The sequence below is a fragment of the Phocoena phocoena genome, chromosome 18, assembly GCF_963924675.1.
Source record: "Phocoena phocoena chromosome 18, mPhoPho1.1, whole genome shotgun sequence".
Lineage (NCBI taxonomy): Eukaryota > Metazoa > Chordata > Mammalia > Artiodactyla > Phocoenidae > Phocoena > Phocoena phocoena.
The window spans coordinates 53,521,276-53,544,666 of record NC_089236.1 but is presented as its reverse complement, the minus strand read 5'-3'; the positions used below and the strand labels follow the sequence as shown (position 1 = coordinate 53,544,666).

The 23,391-nt window shown below is 37.3% G+C and overlaps 1 protein-coding gene across 1 annotated transcript in view; it reads left to right on the top strand.

Moving 5' to 3' along the window:
* Nucleotides 1–23,391, top strand: part of OBI1 (ORC ubiquitin ligase 1) — a 44,758-nt gene that overhangs the window by 3,874 nt on the left and 17,493 nt on the right. The window contains exons 2-5 of the mRNA XM_065896269.1: nt 5,554–5,689; nt 8,093–8,184; nt 10,626–10,874; nt 20,195–20,283. Of these exons, the coding sequence (XP_065752341.1) occupies nt 5,554–5,689; nt 8,093–8,184; nt 10,626–10,874; nt 20,195–20,283 (566 nt within the window). The remainder of the gene's footprint in view (nt 1–5,553; nt 5,690–8,092; nt 8,185–10,625; nt 10,875–20,194; nt 20,284–23,391) is intronic.

The window sequence follows — 23,391 nt, the reverse complement described above, 5'->3', positions numbered from 1 at the left end:
CCCATGTTTGAGTCCTGATTGTCTCTCAGTTCCCAAGAGTAGATTTAAGAACCAGCCTTGTACATAATTGTCACAGGTAATTTGCTTTGAAAAAAAGTCATGTGGAGTATATAAATTTTGCATTTTCTCTTTTCTAGATTAAAATAAGCTTGAAGAATGCAGACACTTTCAGAAAAGTATAACAATGTTGTGTCTTAACATGGAGTATAATAAAAATTAACTCAAAAAAGTGTTGATATATCCTAATAATTTTCAAGGTTGGCATATAATAGCTGACATATTTACTTCACAAATAAGATTCCAGTTTATCCTTAAGGCATTCTAGGTAGGGATAAAGATGGGAGAAGGGAAATGTATTATCTCTCTTTTTATGTAGACAGAAGTGGGGACCCAGACCAATAGGCATTAAGTATAATAACTTAGTTCTCAGGATCACACAGTTTTAAAGTTCTAGGTCCTACTCTGGCCCAGAGCCAAATATTTCTTGAAACATAGCAAGAGCAATCCAGGAATTTTATTTTTAAAAGTTTCCAAATTTCTAAGGTTGAGTAGGCGGGCCCCTACTACAATCATTTCTACCTCAGCTTTGTTTTTCAGTCTTTCTAGGTCTCCACTAGTGAAACCCATAAAATTTTGACATAGGTGCCAGAAGGATATTCTTCGGAGAAGAAGGATTAGCTCTAGTCTCTAGTAAAGGTGACAAGAGCAGAGAAGTTGATTGTAAGTGAAATTGCCAGGCCAGCTGGTAAAGTTCATCTACTGCCTTTTCCCTCCAGCCACCTCCATCAGTACAGTACCTCTTTTCTGCAGTCCCTACTGATCCTGGTGTCTTGATCCTTTCAGACATGTGCCTTCTATTTCTTACTCCCAGATTATTATTTACTAAACCTGCTCTAAGGAAGAAAGAACTATTTCTTAGTTGAAAGATCATTCAGTTTGCATGTGTAATGGTGGTTGAATGCTGACTCTGCCACTTGGAACCTGTATCATTATTTCCTTGAGTCTCAGCTTCTACAGCTGAAAATGAATTTGATACTATCAACCCCATTAGGTTGTTAGGGAAATTCATGTGAGTATCCCAGCCCAGTGGTTCTCAATGGGATGGGAGTACATTTCGTTCCACAGAGACATTTAGCAATGTCTACTTCTGATTGTCTTTGGAGGTGTTACTCATATCTAGTGGATAGAGGCCAGGGATGCTGCTAGCTAAACATCCTACAATATACAGGACAGCCTCCCACAACAAAAACTTTTTGTTCCAAAATGTCAGTAGTGTCAAAGTTGACAGACCCTGCCCTAAACCAATATATAACTCCTATTAGGTAAGTCTAGAATGGATATTAATGGACAACACCTTTAGCCATGACTCCTCCCAGGTATGTTTGCTTTTTATGAAAGGGGTTTTTGTGGTAAAGTCTCTTAAAACTGAAACATCTTCAGATAAGAGAAACTACATAGTAGAATTATATATTATAGGGTTAATGTTTTTTATACTTAGGACTGCTTCCTTGGGCCCATTCCAGTGAGGAGAGCCCACTTTTCATCCCTTGCTTTGTCTTCTCTTCCTCTCCTCACCAGCCTCGTGGGGCATTACCCTAGGATATCACCTCAGCATGCTTACTCCACATTAGTTTGGAATTGTACGTGCCACTTAGCTTTGCCATTGTCTTCTTGCATTTTTATTTTGTAAGAGTGCTTACTGTGTTATTGCCACAGATCTCATTTGAGAGTAAATTGGATATAAAGTCTAATAACATAGGCAAATTATGACTATTTCTGTATCTTGAGAAGATCTTATTAAAGAAAATTATTTGTGTATGTGTTTTGGTGTTGTATATAGCAGGATCTGGGCAGAGGAAATGGGTGGACAGGAATTGAAGGAGGGCTAGATTCTTTGTGTTTTGCTTCTGTAGGTTATGGTCAAATAAATAACAAGTAATTTGTTTTAGTAGTTCTTTCTCCTTTATAGGTTTCTGTTCTCCTAAGTACATTTAAACCATTGTCTAGAAATCATCATCTGATAAGTACATGGTCCAAAGAAATGAATTAGTCAACTGTTTCAAAATCCAACACAATGACAATGATAATACCAGGTATTGAACAGTGAAAATGATTCTCCTTTGGGTGACATTGCCAGTGGCTGTTAGCAGACAGAGCCAAGTAGTCTGCCTGTGGTTGTTCTTCTGTATCATTCTGGCAGATTAAATGGAAAGGTTAAACTTTCACTTTTTCAAAATTTGGCAGTGGCCATTGACCTTTTGCTTCTTGAGATGCTTTTAGCAGCATTATCTCAGCCTTTTGTTTTAATACATCAAAACTCACTTCTATTAATCTTAGAGTATACATTGTATAAGTTGTTGTAGGTGGACATAAAGCTGAACAGGACAGTGCCCCTGCCCCCAGGGAGCCTGAAATCTAATAGGGAAGGCAGGGTGTAAGCAATTTTCCAAGGCCAGTGAACATTAAATCAATGTATAAGAAGTGCTCTTATAAGAATCAGACAAAGATCCAGTTAATTCTAAAAACGATTAGTGAAGGCCTTACAGAAGAGGTAACCTTTGATTTCCATCTTAAAAGATGGGAAGGATTTTATTTTGATTGGGGAAGTTGGGAGGCCAGTGGAACATATTAAGCTAAAAAATGAGAGCCCAGTAAACAAGGAGACTCTATTCTTATTCCTTTTGATGAACATTGGGTATATCTGTGTGGTTGAAGTATAGGTTTTGTCAAGTATTGAAACAGCAGATCAAAGATATGGCTATTTAAGAACCAGATTACATTGTTCTTTGGAAGCTGTACTTAAAACTATGAGCAGGGAAAAAAACGTTGTTTTGCAGGAGAGCAGTGAAAGCTGCTGCTCCATATTTTAGATGGCTATCTCTGGCATCAGTATGAAAGGTGGACAGCAGTGAACATGTGGAAGCAAGGAAGCTTGGGAGGAGGTCATTGCAATAGATTGGGCTAAGAGAATGAGAACCTGAAGTCATTGAGGTGAAGATGGAAAAGAAGTGATAGATGATAGTAAAAGAACATTTAGAGGTAGGTTTGCCACATTTTGACTATTCTGGGATATACTTTTTTTCCCACGTTATAACATCTCTGAAATCTGGTTCTATTTTATAAGCGATAGCATCTTGCAGTTGTAATTGGCAGCATTTTTCATTCTTTCTTTTTTCTTAGTGGTAAATAAAATATGGGTATATCTTAAAATCTCTGGCTTCTTAGACTGATATATGATACCAGCATTTGATGATTGATTGGATGGTGAGGATAAATAAAAAGGGTGCGTCAGAGACAGCTCTCAGTATTCTAGCCTGAGTGGTGAGGTGGTGGTGCCAGTAACTTAGACAAGAAGCGCAGGATGGGGAGTGAGTGTGTGGAGGCCAGGTTTGGCTTTGGACATGTTATGGTTGGGGCAGCTTTAAGATGCCTACATGGAGTTGGCTCCTGGGCACGTGAATATAGTCCTTTTCTCCTTTCCCCTCCCCTCCCCAGGGATTGCTGTGTGGAAGTCTCTGTGCTTACATCTTTATATTATTAAATCTTAAGCAACATCTGAATGAAAAGTTTACTAGGTTAAACCATAGTTTTCAGAAGAGGAAACAGATGCCACTGTAACTAAAGGGTTAACCCTAGGTCAAACAGTTCAATAAGTAGCAGAGCTGAAGTCAGCCCCAGGTTTGTCTCTAGAAGCCTAAGCTCTGCCACTTACTAAGGTCCAGTTACAGAGGATTCTCAGGAACTGTTACCATAGAAAACATGTTAACACTATGTGATACATGAGATTGAGAGAGAAAATAGAACTTTGTCAGGTAAGGTGTCCCAGGACAAAACATTAGGGAAAGCAGCTGTACCGCCTCCTGTGCTTTGACTATAAGCATCTGCTCCTCTTCTCATCATACCTACTCTTCCAGTATTACTTCAGCCTTTTCAAGATCCATTGGTTGACTCTATCAGTTTGCTGCCATTCACATACTCAACAGTGTTTGGCAATCCAGCTCTGTACATAACCCTAATAAATTTACTTTCTTACCTTCCAAAGCAACTGCTTTATTCTCCTATTTTCTCAAGTCGATATTCCCCCCTTCTTCTCACTTGCAGCTGGTAACCTCACGTCATATTTAATCACAAACAATAAGCAGTTGGAACATGAGTTCCCTCATCTTTCCATCAACAGATCTTCCATCCACTTTGTATTTGTTCTTGTACCCTCGGTTTTCCCTTTTGTTAAAATGGAAGACAGATCCTCACTCCATATAAGCCAAAATCTGCCCCCTTGTGCTTTGGATATCATTCCCCTCTTGACTTCTTAGGGACTTTGCTATCTATGGCTCTTAATCCCTCCCCCTCTTCCTCCATCATTTATTAATATCCCCTTTTTACTGTGTCATTCCTGTTATCATTTCTTATGCTGGCCATATTTTTATGCTCTCTTCTTTACAACAAAATGTGAAAGAATTGCCTATTCCCTCTGACAAGTTCCCCAATAAATTGAATTTTAAGTACTGTCCTAATAGCAATTACTTCATTCAACAAGACTTTATTGCGTACCTACTGTGTACTAACCTATTTTCTAGGTACCAGGGATTCAGAAATGAATGAGACGAAAGAAATTCTTGCTCTTACGGAGTTTCCAGTCTAAAAGGGGAGATAAATATAAATTTACAATAAATATGTAAACAAATAAGTAGAAAACTAAAACAGCTTCTCTTCTATTTTCCCTCTGATAAAACAGCTACACAGTCAGAACACCTACATCGTTAACCCTGAGCAGGCCACCTAATATATTCACACCTTGGTTTCCTTATTAGTAAAGTATATTTACCGTTTATCTCACAGGGTTATTGAGAGAGAGAGAGAATGCATGGAAAGCCCATTGTAAAATATAAGACAATATAAATGTAAAGTATTGTTATTTGATTACACTGAGTCAAAGATTTATATATTTGGTGTATTTAAGTATTTCTGTCAGCATTGTTTGCTATTTAGATTGTAAACCACAAGAGCGTATGTCTTGTCTTTTAAGATTGTTGTAGCTTTCATGCCTCTGGTTTCGGGGACTTTCTAGTAAGAATCAGTGCTAAATTGTTGATTGCTATTGCTCTGTAATATAGTAGAATGACTTGAGGGAAGGATTTCAAGTCTTGAATGTCATATGGGTGATTGGACTAAATAATCTTTAAAGAACCTTCTAATTCTGACATTTCATGATCCAAAAATAGAATAGTTGAAGGAAAATTGCCCCAGCCTCAGTGGAACAAAATGCATTTTATTTTTGGCAATAAGTGTGGTTTGGAACAAAATAAAACCATTTCATGATGTGTTCAAAGTTTCAGTCTCTATGACCAGATATCTAAGCTAGTATCTGTATTATACATGTGTAAGAAACAATGTGGTAGCACAAGCAGCGTTTTTATGAATCCTAGATATTATACTTCCTCTTAAAGCACCTACTTCTGTACTCTAGAGAAGAGATTTGCTGTAAGCTAAAACTATTGAGATTCTCATTACGACTGTTACCCTGTACTAAAAGTAATGTTTCTTTTTTCAAAGGTACGCCAGCCTGTTATATGCGTCAACAACCATGTATTTTGTTCAATTTGTATCGATTTGTGGTTGAAGAATAATAGCCAATGTCCAGCCTGCAGAGTCCCCATCACTCCTGAAAATCCTTGCAAAGAGATTATTGGTAAGGGTCTATTTTATAAACATACAGAAATAGATTTGAAACAATCTTAAATAGTGTCTATTTGGAGGAAGACTGAAATAGACAATTTTCAGTGATGTTATTTTACCAATATCCTACTGGATGGATTGGTCATTTGGCATAATCTGTAAGTGGAGCAATTGAGGAGCACAAAGCACCATGAGAAGTCTCAGAGCCTCCTGGAACTTTCATTCTGGTAGAGGCTGTGCATGTGGACCAAAATATTAATGGTTTAAAGCAGCAGATGCTAACAGCCAAAAACAAACAAACAGAAAGATCCACTGAGTTTAAACAGGGAAGTTCAGCTAGGAACATTGAGAAGGGATCCATGACACAGGTGGCCTTTAAGATGGAGATTTAAGGATGGATAAGTTTTCAAATGGTAAAGATTAGGGAGGGCATTTCATGCAGGGGGAATAGCATGCACTACAGTTTAGAAGTAGTAAAGTAAGGCATGTTTTTGGAAATGATCAGTAGTCTAGTTTGGGTCTGACTGTTGAAATAAGACTGAAAACGTAAAATGAGACTCTATTTTTATTTTTTTTAACATCTTTATTGGCGTATAATTGCTTTACAATGGCGTGTCAGTTTCTGCTGTATAACAAAGTGAATCAGCTATACATATACATATGTCCCCATATCTCTTCCCTCTTGCATCTCCCTCCCTCCCACCCTCCCTATCCCACCCCTCTAGGTGGAAGGGAGGGAAATCACCGAGCTGATCTCCCTGCACTGTGCGGCTGCTTCCCGCTAGCTATTTTACATTTGGTAGTGTATTAGAGTAGAGCATCTTGAGTGACAGACTAAATCGGGGAACTGCTGTGTGGGTGAGAAGGGCGAGGTGGGCATGATGGTCTGAGCAAGGGGATGGCACAACCCAAAATGTGTGTAAGGAGTATCACTCAGGGGATGTGTGCAGGCTGGGCTCCAGGGGAGAAACGGGACATGAGTAGGTCAGGTTGGACGCGCTTGCCCAGGTGAAGGAGAGTGTGATTCTGGATTAAGGGAATAAAAAAGAACATTCAGTGCTACAGTAGTGTAGGTAAGAGGGGGGATAAAACTTGAACTAGAAGATTCTTGAAAAATAAAGCATTTAAAGAGCTTTTTAAGTGTTATTTCTCTTAGATTGTTAAAATTAAATGATTTTTATTTGGTTTTGCTTTAGGAAAAATTGAAAGTGAATTCATGATAGCATGAATCATAGAAAAAAACCTTTCAGAAAACTTAAGAAGTCATTGTCATAGTCCCAAGTTAGGCAAAATCGGCTTAACTAAAATTTTTATAATGGAAAGGAAGGTACATATGCTAGAACAAAAGAACAACCAGTGGAACTTTGGAACTAAGTGATCTGAAAGGGGAGTCGGAGCTGGCTCCAAGGTTTCTTTCTTGAGTACCTGGATGGAGTCTGATAGAGGAATATTTCTCTGCTGTGCTGGAAACTGGAGTGTTAACCTTAGCCTCTACTTTTCTACCTGCACTGACCTTTACCAGGAGTCAGGTCTTTCCTTGCGGAATATGAGTTTTGTTGATTAAAATAATTCGAATGTTCTTTTCCCCAGCTTCTTTTCACATCCCTTCTCCCTCCTTTATTCATTCATATCTAAGTGATATTTCATAAATTCTCTCAAGTAAAATGGTTCATCCATCCTGCCATTTGGATAGAACATCCTGAAAAAGAATATCTGTATATGCCTTTGCTATCATGATGCTGAGAAGTACAAAGAAGGTAACCACAGCATAAGTGAAGAGCTCTCAGGAAGAAAACATCTTGAGTGTGTTTGTGTGAGTTATTATGGACATACAATTAGTGCTGTGATTTATAATCCACCGCAACTGGGTTGTTAGAATCAGTGAAAAGACACATTAATCTTTTCAGTTGTGTAACCACATATGTTTGAATGAATACATTGGTTATAATAATATATATCATAATATATGTATCATATGTGATATATACAGATAATAATATGTATTTGATAATTATATCATGTACAGATAATATTGATAATATTTATACAACTTATTGGTTAGCTGTAAATATAATCATTGATTTTATCATTAGCAGTTGTCTGGTACTCAAAATTTGCAGTTGTCCAAATGTGATCATTAATAAAATAGAGCCTTTGCCTTCATTGAGTTTAATATAATAAGATACATAGGTAAGTAAACACAACATGTTATTTTATTGAAGGTATTTCTTATGGTGTTATTTATCTTTTCTCAGGATTAAAGTACAGAAGAGGCCTAGATGGCAGCCCACGTGGTTATAAGGAAAAGGGTAGAAATTAAGCTAGAGAACTATATAGAACAATAAGAAAAGAGTTCATTTTAATTTTCATTCTACCCAAATCAGAATGAAAAGTTAGCTTTTTTTTTTCCCTATAGGAGGAACAAGTGAAAGTGAACCTATACTGAGCCATACAGTCAGGAAGCACCTTCGGAAAACTAGACTTGAATTACTCCACAAAGAATATGAGGTAAATAATAATTAAAATGTTAAATGATGACAGCATTGAATTCAAGGTAAAACTGAGCTATCAGTCCCTGGACTTCTTAGAGTAAGCATCTAATGAAATCTTATTTTAAATGCCAGTTTAAAAATATCTTATTTGATAAATTTTTTCTTTTTCCCTTTCCTATTTCAAATAGTGGAAGGGAACAGATGGAAACATTTCCTTTTTTTCTTTCTTTTAATTTTAAATTTGTCCTCAACAGAAACATTGTTTTGTAAGTTACTCCCTCAAGAGGTGGGAGATAAAGGAAACTCCCTTGTAAAAGTCAGTCTTCCAGCCCCCACAAGGCATTGTGAATGGTCTGGCAAACAGAGACTATAACCATCATTCTGTTTTTGTTTCTACCTATAAATTCACTGCTAATTATAAGTCTGATCAGTTCTGGTAAAGAAAATATACTTATGTCAGCTACCAGCAAAGAGATTTTGGTGTGAGATATGCTATTTCCTAATTCTTTTTTTTTCCCCATGTAAAACAGTGGTTTTTTTTTTTTTAATAAAAATTGTGTATATTTAAGGTGTATAACATGTTTTGATATACATATACATGGTGAAGTGATTACATCAATCAAGCTAATTAACATAGCTGTCTCCTCACATAGTTACTTTGTGTGTGGGGTGAGAGTACCTGAAATCTACTCTCTTCGCAGATTTCCAGTATACAGTACAGTATTATTAACTATAGTCATCATGTTATACAGTAGTAGATCTCTAGACTATCTCTATCCTGTATAACTGCAACTTAGCACACCTTGAACCAGCTCCCTATTTCTCCCACCTCTCCATTTCCCCCACCTTGCACGCTTGGTAACCACTGTTTAACTCTGCTTCTATGTATTTGACTCTTTTAGATTCCACATATATGTGAGATTATGCAGTGGTTTTCTTCCTGTGAAGGTGATTTGACATGGTGATGGAACTTTTTCTAAATTAGCTTCATGTTAATGGAATACATATACTTTTGAACATTAGGCCCAGTTGTCATTTTATATCGACTAAATGAGGGATATTATTGCTCTCTTCCTTTGACACAAAATATCTTTAAGTTATACTATGTAAATGGAAACTGCTTCAGCTGCTTTAAAAATTTTTTGAAATAATGTGGGACATAAATAAATGAATAAATGTTCATTCATATGTTTTCCTGTTTATATTTGTTTATTCATTAATATATTAATTCACACAAGTAAAGTGATTTTCTCATTTTATAATGCTATTTAACTTGAAATGTATTGTAATTTAAAATAGTAAATAGCACTATCTGTGTTAGCTCTGAAACGTATTCTTATTTACTTAATATTTATCACACTTAGATGCTAATCAAATTAATCCTTTAGAAGATCACTGGCATATTGAAGTTTATTTTCTAACAACAAAATTTCTGACAATCTTAGTTTAAGATGAAATATCCATTATAGATGAATAAATTGTATCACAGAAAAGAGTTCTAGCCCCAAATGTTTAGTTACTGGATTTAAGGTAGCAAGCAGTTCCACATGGGGAAAACTAATACTTGGAATAGTCTTAGCAGTAATTAAAGATCCAGAATGTAGAAGAGTTAAAAATTAACTACAGGTACTATTCTGAAGTGGAAAGTGAAAGGACATGGTATGTGGTTTTACTCCTACTTCAAATATAGAAGCAAAAATATAGACATCAAACAAAACTATAAATCTTGATCAAAACTGTATTTTTAAATTCCCCTCAGTAAAGCAATTAAACATGCCTCAGAATTTTCTTCTGAGGGATCTACTTCCTTGTTGAATTCATGTGCCTTTTCGTATTTTATGGATATCTAAAATAGAATCAAAGATTCGACATTTTAATTTTTTTTAAATCACAAACTATCATTGAATTAAAATAAAAGCAATGGAAATGCCTTTTTTGTTTGTTTGTTTTTTTAAAGAAGATGTTGGGGGTAGGAGTTTTATTTATTTTTGCTGTGTTGGATCTTCATTTCTGTGTGAGGGCTTTCTCTAGTTGTGGCAAGCGGGGGCCACTCCATTGCGGTGCGCGGGCCTCTCACTATCGCGGCCTCTCTTGTTGCAGAGCACAGGCTCCAGACGCGCAGGCTCATTAGTTGTGGCTCACGGGCCTAGTTGCTCCGCGGCATGTGGGATCCTCCCAGACCAGGGCTCAAACCTGTGTCCCCTGCATTAGCAGGCAGATTCTCAACCACTGCGCCACCAGGGAAGCCCAGAAATGCCTATTTTTATCAGAGTCAAAATACATTTTGAGAATTTCAACTATATGTGACTTTCTGTCTGCAAAGCTTTCCTGATGCATAAAGAATCTATGTATCTACAGAATTTTGAGTATAAAATTTAAAAGCACATTGGCCTCACTCTAGCATATGTATGTGTTTAGTGTCTCTGTCTACCTGATGGCTATGCAATGCTTTTTCAGGATGAAATAGATTGTCTACAGAAAGAAGTAGAAGAGCTTAAGAGTAAAAATCTCAGCTTGGAGTCACAGATCAAGACTATTCTGGATCCTTTAACCTTGATGCAGGGCAACCAAAATGAAGACAAACATCCAGTTGCAGATAATCCAAGTAAAGTTGACCCAGAAACTGTAGCAGAGTGGAAGAAAAAACTTAGAACAGCTAGTGAAATCTATGAAAAAGTGAAAGATGATGTGGAAAAGTTGAAGGAGGTAAGTTGTGGTTGTTTTTAAAATTCTGTAGTATTTTAAGTACCTTCAAAAGTATAAGTCACCATATTATTTTGAGTCATCATTAGATGATTTGGGGGGAAAGGACAGAAATCCCTGGATGAGCATTTATAAGAAATAGGAAAACTTTTTCTCCTTAAATGTTATTAGCTGCCAAGAAATATCAGGTGGTTCCATTTGTGACTATAATTGGAGACTCTGTAGTGCCTCTATATGAATTTGCATCTTCTTGTGGAAGAGTGACATCAATTTAAAGGTTGTATTTCTATTCTTCTCATTGTGGTTTGGCTTAATTTTGTTTTTTAAGCTTATGTTAGTGACTGCCCTGTATGCATAAAGACAAACACCTGTCCATTTCCCTACCTATAAAATGAAAGGTTTAGACCATATCTTTTCTAGCACTACCATTCTCTGATTTTTTTAATATTGTAAATAGTTAAATATTTAATGACTGCTTCCAAGAGAGCTGTGAGTAGCTGGTTTAGACTACTCCATGAAAGAGAATATTTGGCTTATGAGGCAGGTTCATTTTTTTCAATTATTCTTCCATCCATACAACAAGATAAAGAAAGCATAGGTGAAAAGGGCAAACCTCTAGGATTTTCCAGTCTAGGAAAGGAGATGAGATCCATGCTATCAGCACTAGAGGTAATAATCAAGTGCTGTAGAGCTTTGCTGGCCAAAGGGACTAGCCTTTAGCTTGACTTCAGGTTTATCCACAGTGGAGTCTTGTGCTGAATAGAGATGGTTTTGTGGTATCCAGGTCCACAACCACCCATTCAGCCTATGTGCATTCTCTTAAAATACTGTTACTGTGCTGAATTACTAAATCCTGCCTCCTGAAATCATTAATGCTCCATATGATGTTTTAAAGATGTGCTGCCACATACTGATCTTCAGTGAGGTTAAGCACCAGAGAAGTATCTGCAGCTTAGTGTGAATACTGAGTCATACCCACGTGTAAAATAAAGGCCATTTAGGCTCAGAAAAGGCCACGATGAGACAAAGAAGGGAACTTAGTGCTTTTAGAGAAAAAAGAAACTACAGACATAATTGCACTGAGTTTGTTACAAGTTTAGGGGAAGTGTGTAATTTCTTTGGTTTTCGGTAGCCAACATTATTAGCGTTTTGTCTAAGAAGAGAAGAGGACATGAAAAGGAAATACAGCTGGGAAGTCACAGTATTTATCAATCAGCCATGTCCCCTGTAACTTTTCTTCTTCCTGAGCCATCAGTAAGTTCTATAGGGTCTCTTTTATAGTTATTGAATTGCATTTAAATTTTTGGTAATAAATGTTTCTTAGAGCATGAAGATGTGTTTGAAAACTTTACTCTGGGCTTATAAGAGTGGTATAGGGAAAAAAAAAAGAGTGGTATAAGAGATGAATGTAAAAGAGAGCTACATAAAATACAGTTTTTCTTTGTTCTTTTAAAGGTCACGTGTTAAATTCAATACCCAGAGCTACCCTGAGACCTCACAATTATCTGGGATATTTAATAAGCCCATTTTGGATGCCCAGTGAAGATATTAGGTAGAATTAGGCAATAAGCTGGGACATAAATAAATTTTAAAATGCAGCGGCAAAACTTGAATGTAAAGTGCAAAATAACAACATACTGTAAATCAAATATAGGAGTACTAAACATTCAGAATAAAGGAATACCTAGAATGAGTGAAATGGACTTTTTTTTTTTTTTGAAGTTTTGGATTATATCTTATTTTTTTATACAGCAGGTTCTTATTAGTCATCCATTTTATACACATCAGTGTATATATGTCAATCCCAATCACCCAATTCATCACACCCCCACCACCATGCCCTGCCACTTTCCACCCCTGGTGTCTATACATTTGTTCTCTACATCTGTGTCTCAATTTCTGCCCTGCAAACCAGTTCATCTGTACCATTTTTCTAGGTTCCACATATATGCATTAATATACGATATTTGTTTTTCTCTTTCTGACTTAACTTCATTCTGTATGACAGTCTCTAGATCCCTCCACGTCTCTACAAAAGACCCAGTTTCATTCCTTTTTATGGCTGAGTAATATTCCATTGTATATGTATACCACATCTTTATCCATTCGTCTGTCAATGGGCATTTAGATTGCTTCCATGACCTGGCTATTGTAAATAGTGCTGCGGTGAACATTGGGGTGCATGTGTCCTTTTGAATTATGGTGTTCTCTGGGTAAATACCCAGTAGTGGGATTGCTGGGTCATATGGTAATTACATTTTTAGTTTTTTAAGGAACCTCCATACTGTTCTCCATAGTGGCTGTATCAATTTACATTCCCACCAACAGTGCAAGAGGGTTCCCTTTCTCCACACCCTCTCCAGCATTTGTTTGTAGATTTCTGATGATGCCCATTCTAACTGGTGTGAGGTGATACCTCATTGTAGTTTTGATTTGCATTTCTCGAATAATTAGTAATGTTGAGCAGCTTTTCATGTGCCTCTTGGCCATCTGTATGTCTTCTTTGGAGAAATGTCTATTTGGGTCTTCTGCCCATTTTTGGATTGGGTTGTTTGTTTCTTTAATATTGAGCTGCATCAGCTGTTTATATATTTTGGAGATTAATCCTTTGTCCGTTGATTCATTTGCAAATATTTTCTCCCATTTTGAGGGTTGTCTTTTTGTCTTGTTTATGGTTTCCTTTGCTGTGCAAAAGTTTTTAAGTTTCATTAGGTCCCATTTGTTTACTTTTGTTTTTATTTCCATTGCTCTAGGAGGTGGATCAAAAAGATCTTGCTGTGATTTATGTGAGAGTGTTCTTCCTGTGATTTCCTCTGAGGGTTTTATAGTGTCCGGTCTTATTACATTTAGGTCTTGAATCCATTTTGAGTTTATTTTTGTATATGGTGTTAGAGAGTGTTCTAATTTCATTCTTTTACATGTAGCTGTCCAGTTTTCCTAGCACCACTTATTGAAGAGACTGTCTTTTCTCCATTGTAAATCCTTGCCTCCTTTGTCATAGATTAGTTGACCATAGGTGCCTGGGTTTACCTCTGGCCTTTCTATCTTGTTCCATTGATCTGTACTTCTGTTTATGTGCCAGTACCGTATTGTCTTGATTACTGTAGCATTGTAGTATAACCTGAAGTTGAGGAGTCTGATTCCTCCAGCTCATTTTTTTTCCCTCAAACCTGCTTTGGCTATTTGGGGTCTTTTGTGTCTCCATACAAATTTTAAGATCTTTTGTTCTAGTTCCGTAAAAAATGCATTGGTAATTTGATAAGGATTGCATTGAATCTGTAAGTTGCTTTGGATACTATAGTCATCTTCACAATATTGATTCTTCCAATCCAAGAACATGGTATATCTCTCCATCTGTTGATATCATCTTTAATTTCTTTCATCAGTGTCTTACAGTTTTCTGCATACAGGTCTTTTGTCTTCCTCAGTAGGTTTATTCTTAGGTATTTTCTTCTTTTTGTTGCAATGGTAAAAGGGAGTGTTTTCTTAATTTCCCTTTCAGATTTTTCATCATTAGTGTATAGGAATGCAAGAGATTTCTGTGCATTAATTTTGTATCCTGCTACTTTACCAAATTCATTGATTAGTTTTAGTAGTTTTCTGGTGGCATCTTTAGGATTCTTTGTGTATAGTATCATGTCATCTGCAAACAGTGACAGTTTTACTTCTTCTTTTCCAATTTGTATTCCTTTTATTTCTCTTCTCTGATTGCCATGGCTAGGACTTCCAAAGCTATGTTGAATAATAGTGGTGAGAGTGGACATCCTTGTCTTGTTCCGGATCTTAGAGGAAATGCTTTCAGTTTTTCACCATTGAGAATGGTGTTTGCTGTGGTTTTGTCGTGTATGGCCTTTATTATGTTCAGAGAGGTTCCCTCTATGGCCACTTTCTGGAGGGTTTTTATAATAAATGGGTGTTGAATTTTGTCAAAAGCTTTTTCTGCATCTATTGAGATGATCATATGGTTTTTATTCTTCAATTTGTTAATACGGTGTATCACATTGATTGATTTGCATATATTGAAGAATCCTTGCATCCCTGGGATAAATCCCACCTGATCATGCTGTATGATCTTTTTAATGTGTTGCTGGATTCTGTTTGCTAGTATTTTGTTGAGGATTTTTGCATCTATATTCATCAGTGATATTGGTCTGTAATTTTCTCTCTTTGTAATATCTTTATCTGGTTTTGGTATCAGGGTGATGGTGGCCTCATAGAATGAGTTTGGGAGTGTTCCTTCCTCTGTAAATTTTTGGAAGAGTTTGAGAAGAATGAGTGTTAGCTCTTCTCTAAATGTTTGCTAGAATTCACCTGTGAAGCCATCTGGTCCTGGACTTTTTTGTTGGAAGATTTTTAATCGCAGTTTCAGTTTCATTCCTTGTGATTAGTCTGTTCATATTTTGTATTTCTTCCTGGTTCAGTCTTGGAAGGTTATACCTTTCTGAGGATTTGTCCATTTCATCCAGGTTGTCCATTTTATTGGCATAGAGTTGCTTGTAGTAGTCTCTTAGGATGCTTTGTATTTCTGCAGTATCTGTTGTAACTTGATGAGGCTAGCTAATGGCTTATCAACTTTGTTTCTCTTCTCAAAGAACCAGCTTTTAGTTTTATTGATCTGTGCTATTGTTTTCTTCGTTTCTATTTCATTTATTTCTGCTCTGATCTTTATGATTTCTTTCCTTCTGCTAACTTTGGGTTTTGTTTGTTCTTCTTTCGCTAGTTCCTATAGGTGTAAGGTTAGATTGTTTATTTGAGATTTTTCTTGTTTCTTGAGGTAGGCTTGTATAGCTATAAACTTACCTCTTAGAACTGCTTTTGCCGCATCCCATAGGTTTTGAATTATAATGTTTTCACTGTCATTTGTCTCTAGGTATTTTTTGATTTCCTCTTTGATTTCTTGAGTGATCTCTTCGTTATTTAGTAACATATTGTTTAGCCTCCATGTGTCTGTGTTTTTTACGTTTTTTTCCCTGTAATTCATTTCTAATCTCATAGCGTTGTGGTCAGAAAAGATGCTTGATATGATTTCAATTTTCTTAAATTTACTGAGGCTTGATTTGTGACCCAAGATGTGATCTATCCTGGAGCATGTTCCATGTGCACTTGAGAAGAAAGTGTAATCTGCTGTTTTGGGATGGAATGTCCTATAAATATCAATTAAATCTATCTGGTCTATTATGTCATTTCAAGCTTGTGTATCCTTATTAATTTTCTGTTTGGACGATTTGTCCATTGGTGTAAGTGAGTTGTTAAAGTCCCCCACTATTGTGTTACTGTCGATTTCTTCTTTTATACCTGTTAGCATTTGCCTTATGTATTGAGGTGCTCCTATATTGGGTGCATATATATTTATAATTGTTATACCTTCTTCTTGGATTGATCCCTTGATCATTATGTAGTGTCCTTCCTTGTCTCTTGTAACATTCTTTATTTTAAAGTCTATTTTATCTTATATGAGTATTGCTACTCCAGCTTTCTTTTGATTTACATTTGCTTGGAATATCTTTTTCCATCCCCTCACTTTCAGTCTGTATGTGTCCCTAGGTCTGAAGTGGGTCTCTTGTAGACAACATGTATATGGGTCTTGTTTCTATATCCATTCAGCAAGCTTGTGTCTTTTGGTTGGGGCATTTAATCCATTCATGTTTAAGGTAATTATCGATATGTATATTCCTATTACCATTTTCTTAATTGTTTTGGGTTTGTTTTTGTAGGTCCTTTTCTTCTCTTGTGTTTCCCACTTAGAGAAGTTCGTTTCACATTTGTTGTACAGCTGGTTTGGTGGTGCTGAATTCTCTTAGCTTTTGCTTGTCTGTAAAGCTTTTGATTTCTCCATCAAATCTGAATGAAATCCTTGCTGGGTAGAGTAATCTTGGTTGTAGGTTCTTCCCTTTCATCACTTTTAGTATATCATGCCACTCCCTTTTGGCTTGTAGAGTTTCTGCTGAGAAATCAGCTGTTAACCTTATGGGAGTTCCCTTGTATGTTATTTGTCTTTTTTCCCTTGCTGCTGTCAATAATTTTTCTTTGTCTTTAGTTTTTGCCAATTTGATTAGTATGTGTCCCGGCCTGTTTCTCCTTAGGTTTATCCTGTATGGGACTCTCTGTGCTTCCTGGACTTGAGTGGCTATTTCCTTTCCCATGTTAGGGAATTTTCAACTATAATCTCTTCAAATATTTTCTCTGGTCCTTTCTGTCTCTCTTCTCCTTCTGGGACCCGTATAATGGGAATCTTGTTGCGTTTAATGTCCCAGAGGTCTCTTAGGCTGTCTTCATTTCTTTTCATTCTTTTTTCTTTGTTCTGTTCCACAGCAGTGAATTCCACCATTCTGTCTTCCAGGTCACTTATCCGTTATTCTGCCTCAGTTATTCTGCTATTGATTCCTTCTAGTGTATTTTTCATTTCAGTTGTTGTATTGTTCATTTCTGTTTGTTTGTTCTTTAATTCTTCTAGATGTTTGTTGAACATTTCTTGCATCTTCTCGATCGTTGCCTCCATTCTTTTTCCAATGTCCTGGAGCATCTTCACTATCATTATTCTGAATTCTTTTTCTGGAAGGTCGCCTATCTCCACTTCATTTAGTTGTCTTTCTGGGGTTTTATCTTGTTCCTTCATCTGGTACATAACCCTCTGCCTTTTCATCTTGTCTATCTTTCTGTGAATGTGGTTTTTGTTCCACAGGCTGCAGGGTTGTAGTTCTTCTTGCTTCTGCTGGCTGCCCTCTGGTGGATGAGGCTATCTAAGAGGCTTGTGCAAGTTTCCTGATGGGAAGGACTGGTGCTGGGTAGAGCTGACTGTTGCTCTGGTGGGCAGAGCTCAGTAAAACTTTAATCCGCTTGTCTGCTGATGAGTGGGGCTGAGTCCCTTCCCTGTTGGTTGTTTTGCCTGAGGTGACCCAACACTGGAGCCTACCCGGGCTGTTTGGTAGGGCTAATGGTGGACTCTGGGAGGTCTCACGCCAAGGAGTACTTCCCAGAACTTCTGCTGCCAGTGTCCTTGTGCCCACGGTGTGCCACAGCCACCCCCCACCTCTGCAGCAGACCCTCCAACACTAGCAGGTAGGTCTGGTTCAGTCTCCTATGGGGTCACTGCTCCTTCCCCTGGGTCCTGATGCACACACTACTTTGTGTGTGCCCTCCAAGGGTGGAGTCTCTGCCTCCCCCAGTCCTGTCAAAGTCCTGCAATCAAATCCCGCTAGCCTTCAAAGTCTGATTCTCTAGGAATTCCTCTTCCCGTTGCTGGACCCCCAGGTTCAGAAGCCTAGCATGAGGCTCAGAAGCTTCACTCCAGTGGATGGACTTCTGTGGTATAAGTGTTCTCCAGTTTGTGTGTCACCCACCCAGCAGTTAAATGGGATTTGATTTTACTGTGATTGCGCCCCTCCTACCGTCTCATTGTGGCTTCTCCTTTGTCTTTGGTTGTGGGGTATCTTTTTTGGTGAGTTCAAGTGTCTTCCTGTCGATGATTGTTCAGCAGTTAGTTGTGATTCCAGTGTTCTCGCAAAAGGGAGTGAGAGCATGTCCTTCTACTCCACCATCTTGAACCAATCCTGGACTTTTTTCCTAATGTTTCCAGGGCTAAGTGAGTTTTGAACAATTATGAAGCCAGTGTTGAGAATGCAAGATATAAGTTAGCTGAAGTCTTCATTACTCTTTTAGGTGCAACAAATAGGCAGAACTCTCCCCTTTGTAACTTTACCCACCTGATTCTCCTAAAGTTGAAACTATCTCTAATAGTTGAGGAACTAGCCAGCCCATAAAGAGAATCTTAGAGAGCCACAGGACTGGTGAGAGACCTTGACAGAGGGGATGGGGAAAAGAAATCAAATGAGGTTCTAATTTAAGCCTGTCATTCATCACCAAAAAGCATTCACTAAGTGCCTCCTCTTATGAGGGCTTAATTCATTGTTTGTGTGTATGAGGAAGTAAATTACTTTTCCTGTGTCTTCAGAGGGGCAGTAATGGTATTTATCAGTCACTTAAAGAATTAACCCTCCACAATCTTGTTTGGTTTGCACCCACGAAGATAAGCAGGTGCTCAGAGCTCAAAAGGAACCTAGATGAGTCTAAGTGAGAGAGTTAGGCTTGGTGCCCAGAAGAGTGTCCTCTGTCCTGCTTCTCTTGTCATCCTCTTGGGGTATTTGTGTGTTGATGGGCAAATAATATAGTCAGAAGTTCTAGAAATTATTGGTCAGATTTTTAAAATCTGTTTTCAGGTTTTCTTGGTTTAAACCTCTTTGTTGACAAATGTTCTTGTGACCCCTTCACTTTGAATGTTAATGTTCTAGTCAGACAATGAATTCCTCTTGCCAGGTTGGTAAGATTGGTTCCTAGTCTAGGGAGTCTTATTTTTTGTTGGAATTGAAAAACACAATGACTAGGGAGTTTAAATGAAGTAGCTTTTAAGAAGACTACAATAGACACACTACTTTTTGGGCTGTCAAGAATCAATATTGAGCTTCTAGATTTCTTAGCAATTAATGTTTTGTCAAGCAGTTTTTAGGGATCATAGAACTCAAAAAAGAAAATCATACTTGGGATTTTTTTTTTTTTTTTTTTTTGCGGTACGCGGGCCTCTCACTGTTGTGGCCTCTCCCGTTGCGGAGCACAGGCGCCGGACACGCAGGCTCAGCGGCCATGGCTCATGGGCCTAGCCACTCCACGCCATGTGGGATCTTCCCGAACCGGGGCATGAACCCGTGTCCCCTGCATCGGCAGGCGGACTCTCAACCACTGCACCACCAGGGAAGCCCAGGATTTTTTTTTTAAATCAAAAGAGAATCCATAGAATTTATTAGAAAACATTGATTCAATTCTGAGAGTCCCAGAATTTGTGAGCCAGAGCATTTGAGAAAGCCATTTTGAAGAAAGCAAGCTATGTTATCACTAAAAACTATTTTTAAATAGCAACCAAAAATCAATCTCACAGCTCAAGATTCTTAGCATTAGTTTTGTGAATAATTGCATGTGGTATAATGTTATCATGCTTAGAGTATTCAGTTATGTGAAAAAGGAAAAGAAAAAAACATATTTGCCATTAGTTTAGTCCCTTAATGACTCTAAGCTGACTAACATAGTTCCGTTTATTTCCCTGGATAGGGGATTTGCAGAGTGCTTGGGGAATACGGATTAAAAATGCTTGGTTGTGTTCACAGTTTCACAAGTCATTCCCAACGGTGATTTTAAGCTTCTGAAGACATGTTCTAGTATTCAGTTTTCTGATATTGTTGCTCTAAAGAATACAGATGGCTCATGTCATTATTTTTACAAGGCACTTTTGTTTTAACTTGTGCTTAATTATTTTCAACATTTTTTTTTCTAAGGCAAATAAAAAATTGAAATTGGAAAATGGTGGCCTGGTGAGGGAGAATTTACGCCTGAAAGCTGAAGTTGATAACAGATCACCCCAGAAGTATGTATTTTGCTAACAGAGCAATGTTTCAGGTTATGTCAATGTTTTAGAATAAGCTGCTGTTATAGTTTGTGTTTGTCATTTGACTTTTCATTGAAGCATGTAAGTTTAAATAGAATGTCTTACCTCTAAACATCAAGTGTATACTTATGTTACTGGTAAAATCTTGGTCATAGTTAAGACTAGTGTTGAAGAAAAGATTTCCCTCTGATCCTTTTTCTGTATCCGATTAGCAAGAGGATTGTTTTATGTGACCTAAGATAGGTGAGCCTTCACTTCGTTTTACATGTAACTGTTTAGTGGTCCTAACAAAGAGTAGGGAGAGTAACATAATGCCCTTTAGATGTTTTATGAAATAATCATAGTTAAAATTCATATAGCGCTTTCTCTTTGCCAGGTACAACAACCTGTGATGTAGAACTATTATTATTCTCCATTTACAGATGATGAAATGGAGGCATAGAAATCAAATTAATATTTCTAAATCTGCACTGCTAGTAAGTGGTGGAAATAGGATTTGAACCAATATAGTCTAGCCCCGGAATCTGTGTTCTGTTACATTACATTGAAAACTATTACACTACCCATTATACTAAAAAGCCTATCTGAAATAGAATTTTAAGGCATCATTTGTTGAATTTTGGACAGATTTGAACTATACAGTTAGATGAATTTATTCTTTTATGATGAGATAGTTTTCACTCCATTCCAAAAGGTAAGCAGTTGGAACTATTGACCCACTTAACAGTTAGTTTAAAATGATAAGAAACCATTGAGAGTTAAGACTTGAAGATTGAGAAAAGATGGGAGACAGTGCTTAAGGTTGTTATTTTTCTGGGAAAAAAAGTGACAAGTGAAAAGAGAATATGGCCCCCATCCCTCTGAGGAGTGGCATATCAGAACTCCACACTTTTCCCATTCAACCATTAGACTTCATTTTTTCCTAATGGAAAAAGACAAAGACAGACATAAACAAACAGTGGAAATTTATCCTACCAGACGTAGTTCTCTGCTTGTCATTTGAAAAGGAGAAAATATTGCCTTCAGTAGAACAAGTGTAGTATCCAGAAATGGTACAAATAAACCATAATTACTCAAAGCAGAGATAACTAACCAATAGACAAAGAAGCATAGCTTTTACTTTGAAATAGTTCCTTCCCCTTTTCTCTTTCACTTCAGATAATGTTGTACTTTGACGAATTAGTGAAATAAACTTAAGAAGTGTTGCCATTATTATATGGCGGTTTGAATCTCTGCCCTTCTCATTTATTGGCAGCTCGCCTTGCCAGTCATAGTAATGCTTGTCCATTAGCCATTTCCCACGGCAGGCTGAATGGAACTAAAGCCATTTTGTTTGTAGCTTTTATTTCTTGAAAAGTTGCCCACCAGATTTCAGATTTAATACTAGCCACCAGGATGTATGTTTTTAAATAGCCATGACTCCTACCTGATAAACAACTGAAGGATCTTATCTAAAGAAACCTCACTGCTGTCTATTCTAACAAGCAACCACACTTCTGAATCCCATATAACTCTGGGATTTGCTATCTTTAACTTCCATTCCTTCCCTTCAGGGGAAAGGAACAGTTTCACTTAAAAAACGATTTTAACTGACCCCTATTCCTGATCAATTTGCAATGCATTGAGGTATTAAAAGCATGGCTTTTGATTTATAGCCTTAGTTTACTCTGCATCACAAAACCCTAGTGGGATTCAGAGAGAAGCTGACCACAGCTGAAAATACCCAGATCTGGTTCACCTGAAGAGAGCTCCTATTCGTATTGAAAAGCATATGAAATTTCAAGAGTTTAAAAGTAAATGCAAGCAAATAAAAACCATCTATTCCGTTTCATTGCCTTGATTAGGAAGTGCCTTGACAAATTATTTTTCTCTTATCTACTTGGTTAGGTGTCAAGGTATACTTTTTATACACATGACCTTAGTTTCTGATGTATCTTTCAGGTTGTGCAGACATATTCTACAAATCGTGCAGAAGAGAGAGCTTTAAAATTTAGATACTAGAGAGGAAAAAAATTAGGAAGTTATATTTGTTAGCTTGGACTGCCATAACAAAATACTATAGACAGGGTGGCTTAAACATTGGGTATTTATTTTCTTACAGTTCTGGAGGCTAGAAATCCCAGATCAAGGTTCAGCAATTTCGGTTTCTGGCAAGGGCTCTCTTTTAGGCTTGCAGACAGCTGCCTTCTCACTATGTCTTCACATGCCAGAGAGAGAGTGCGCACGCTCTGGTCTCTCTTCTTATGAGGATGCCAGTCCTGTTGGATTAGGGCCTCAGCTTTATGGTCTCATTTAACCTTAATTACTTCCTGAAGACCCTGTCTCTGAATATAGTCACATTGGGGTTTAGGGCTTCAACAAATGAATTTGGTGGGGAAGTTGGGAACACAATTCAGTCCATAGCAGGTGTTTCTTTTTAGGACACCCAAGCAAATATCATGCTATTGCCCCAAAACTAGACTAACATCTGGTGTCAACAAGGGGGACTTAGACATTTACATTGGTCTCAAGTAGATAGTATTGTATAAAAGTAATAAATTTTATAATTTTTAAAAACAGTGCTATAATCTTTAAAATGAAATCTGGATTATCATTTATCTCCTATGCTATTGTTTTTCTAGTCTATCTTTTACCCTCGATTATATCCAGTCTTAAAGTGTACCTGCATATTTTTCCTTTCTCAACTTTAACTTAAAAGCCCTTTTGAGCAGTGTGGCAGATATCCTACTAATCGTACTCTTCTAGGTTTCAATAATATCCATTCTATTCCTTGTCAAAAATTCATTGTCTCGATATCTAAACTGGTGGTCCAGAAAAATGCGATCTTTTTCTTTGACTTGATGTAGCCAAAGACTTCCTGAATTTGTCTTCTAATTTGTTTCAGCTGGAGAAAGCCGTCTGTTTGCCCTTTCAGTTTTCTGTAACATGGACTCCTAAGAGAATCAGATTTAATATTCAGAACTCAAGAGGTGGTGGTAATGTCCTTCAGTTTACAAGACTGTTATGCGAAGAAAACTTACTCTCCCAACCAACCCAGAAATACTAAAAGTTTATTTACTTGACAGTATCCTAGGTGCTTTGAACTAT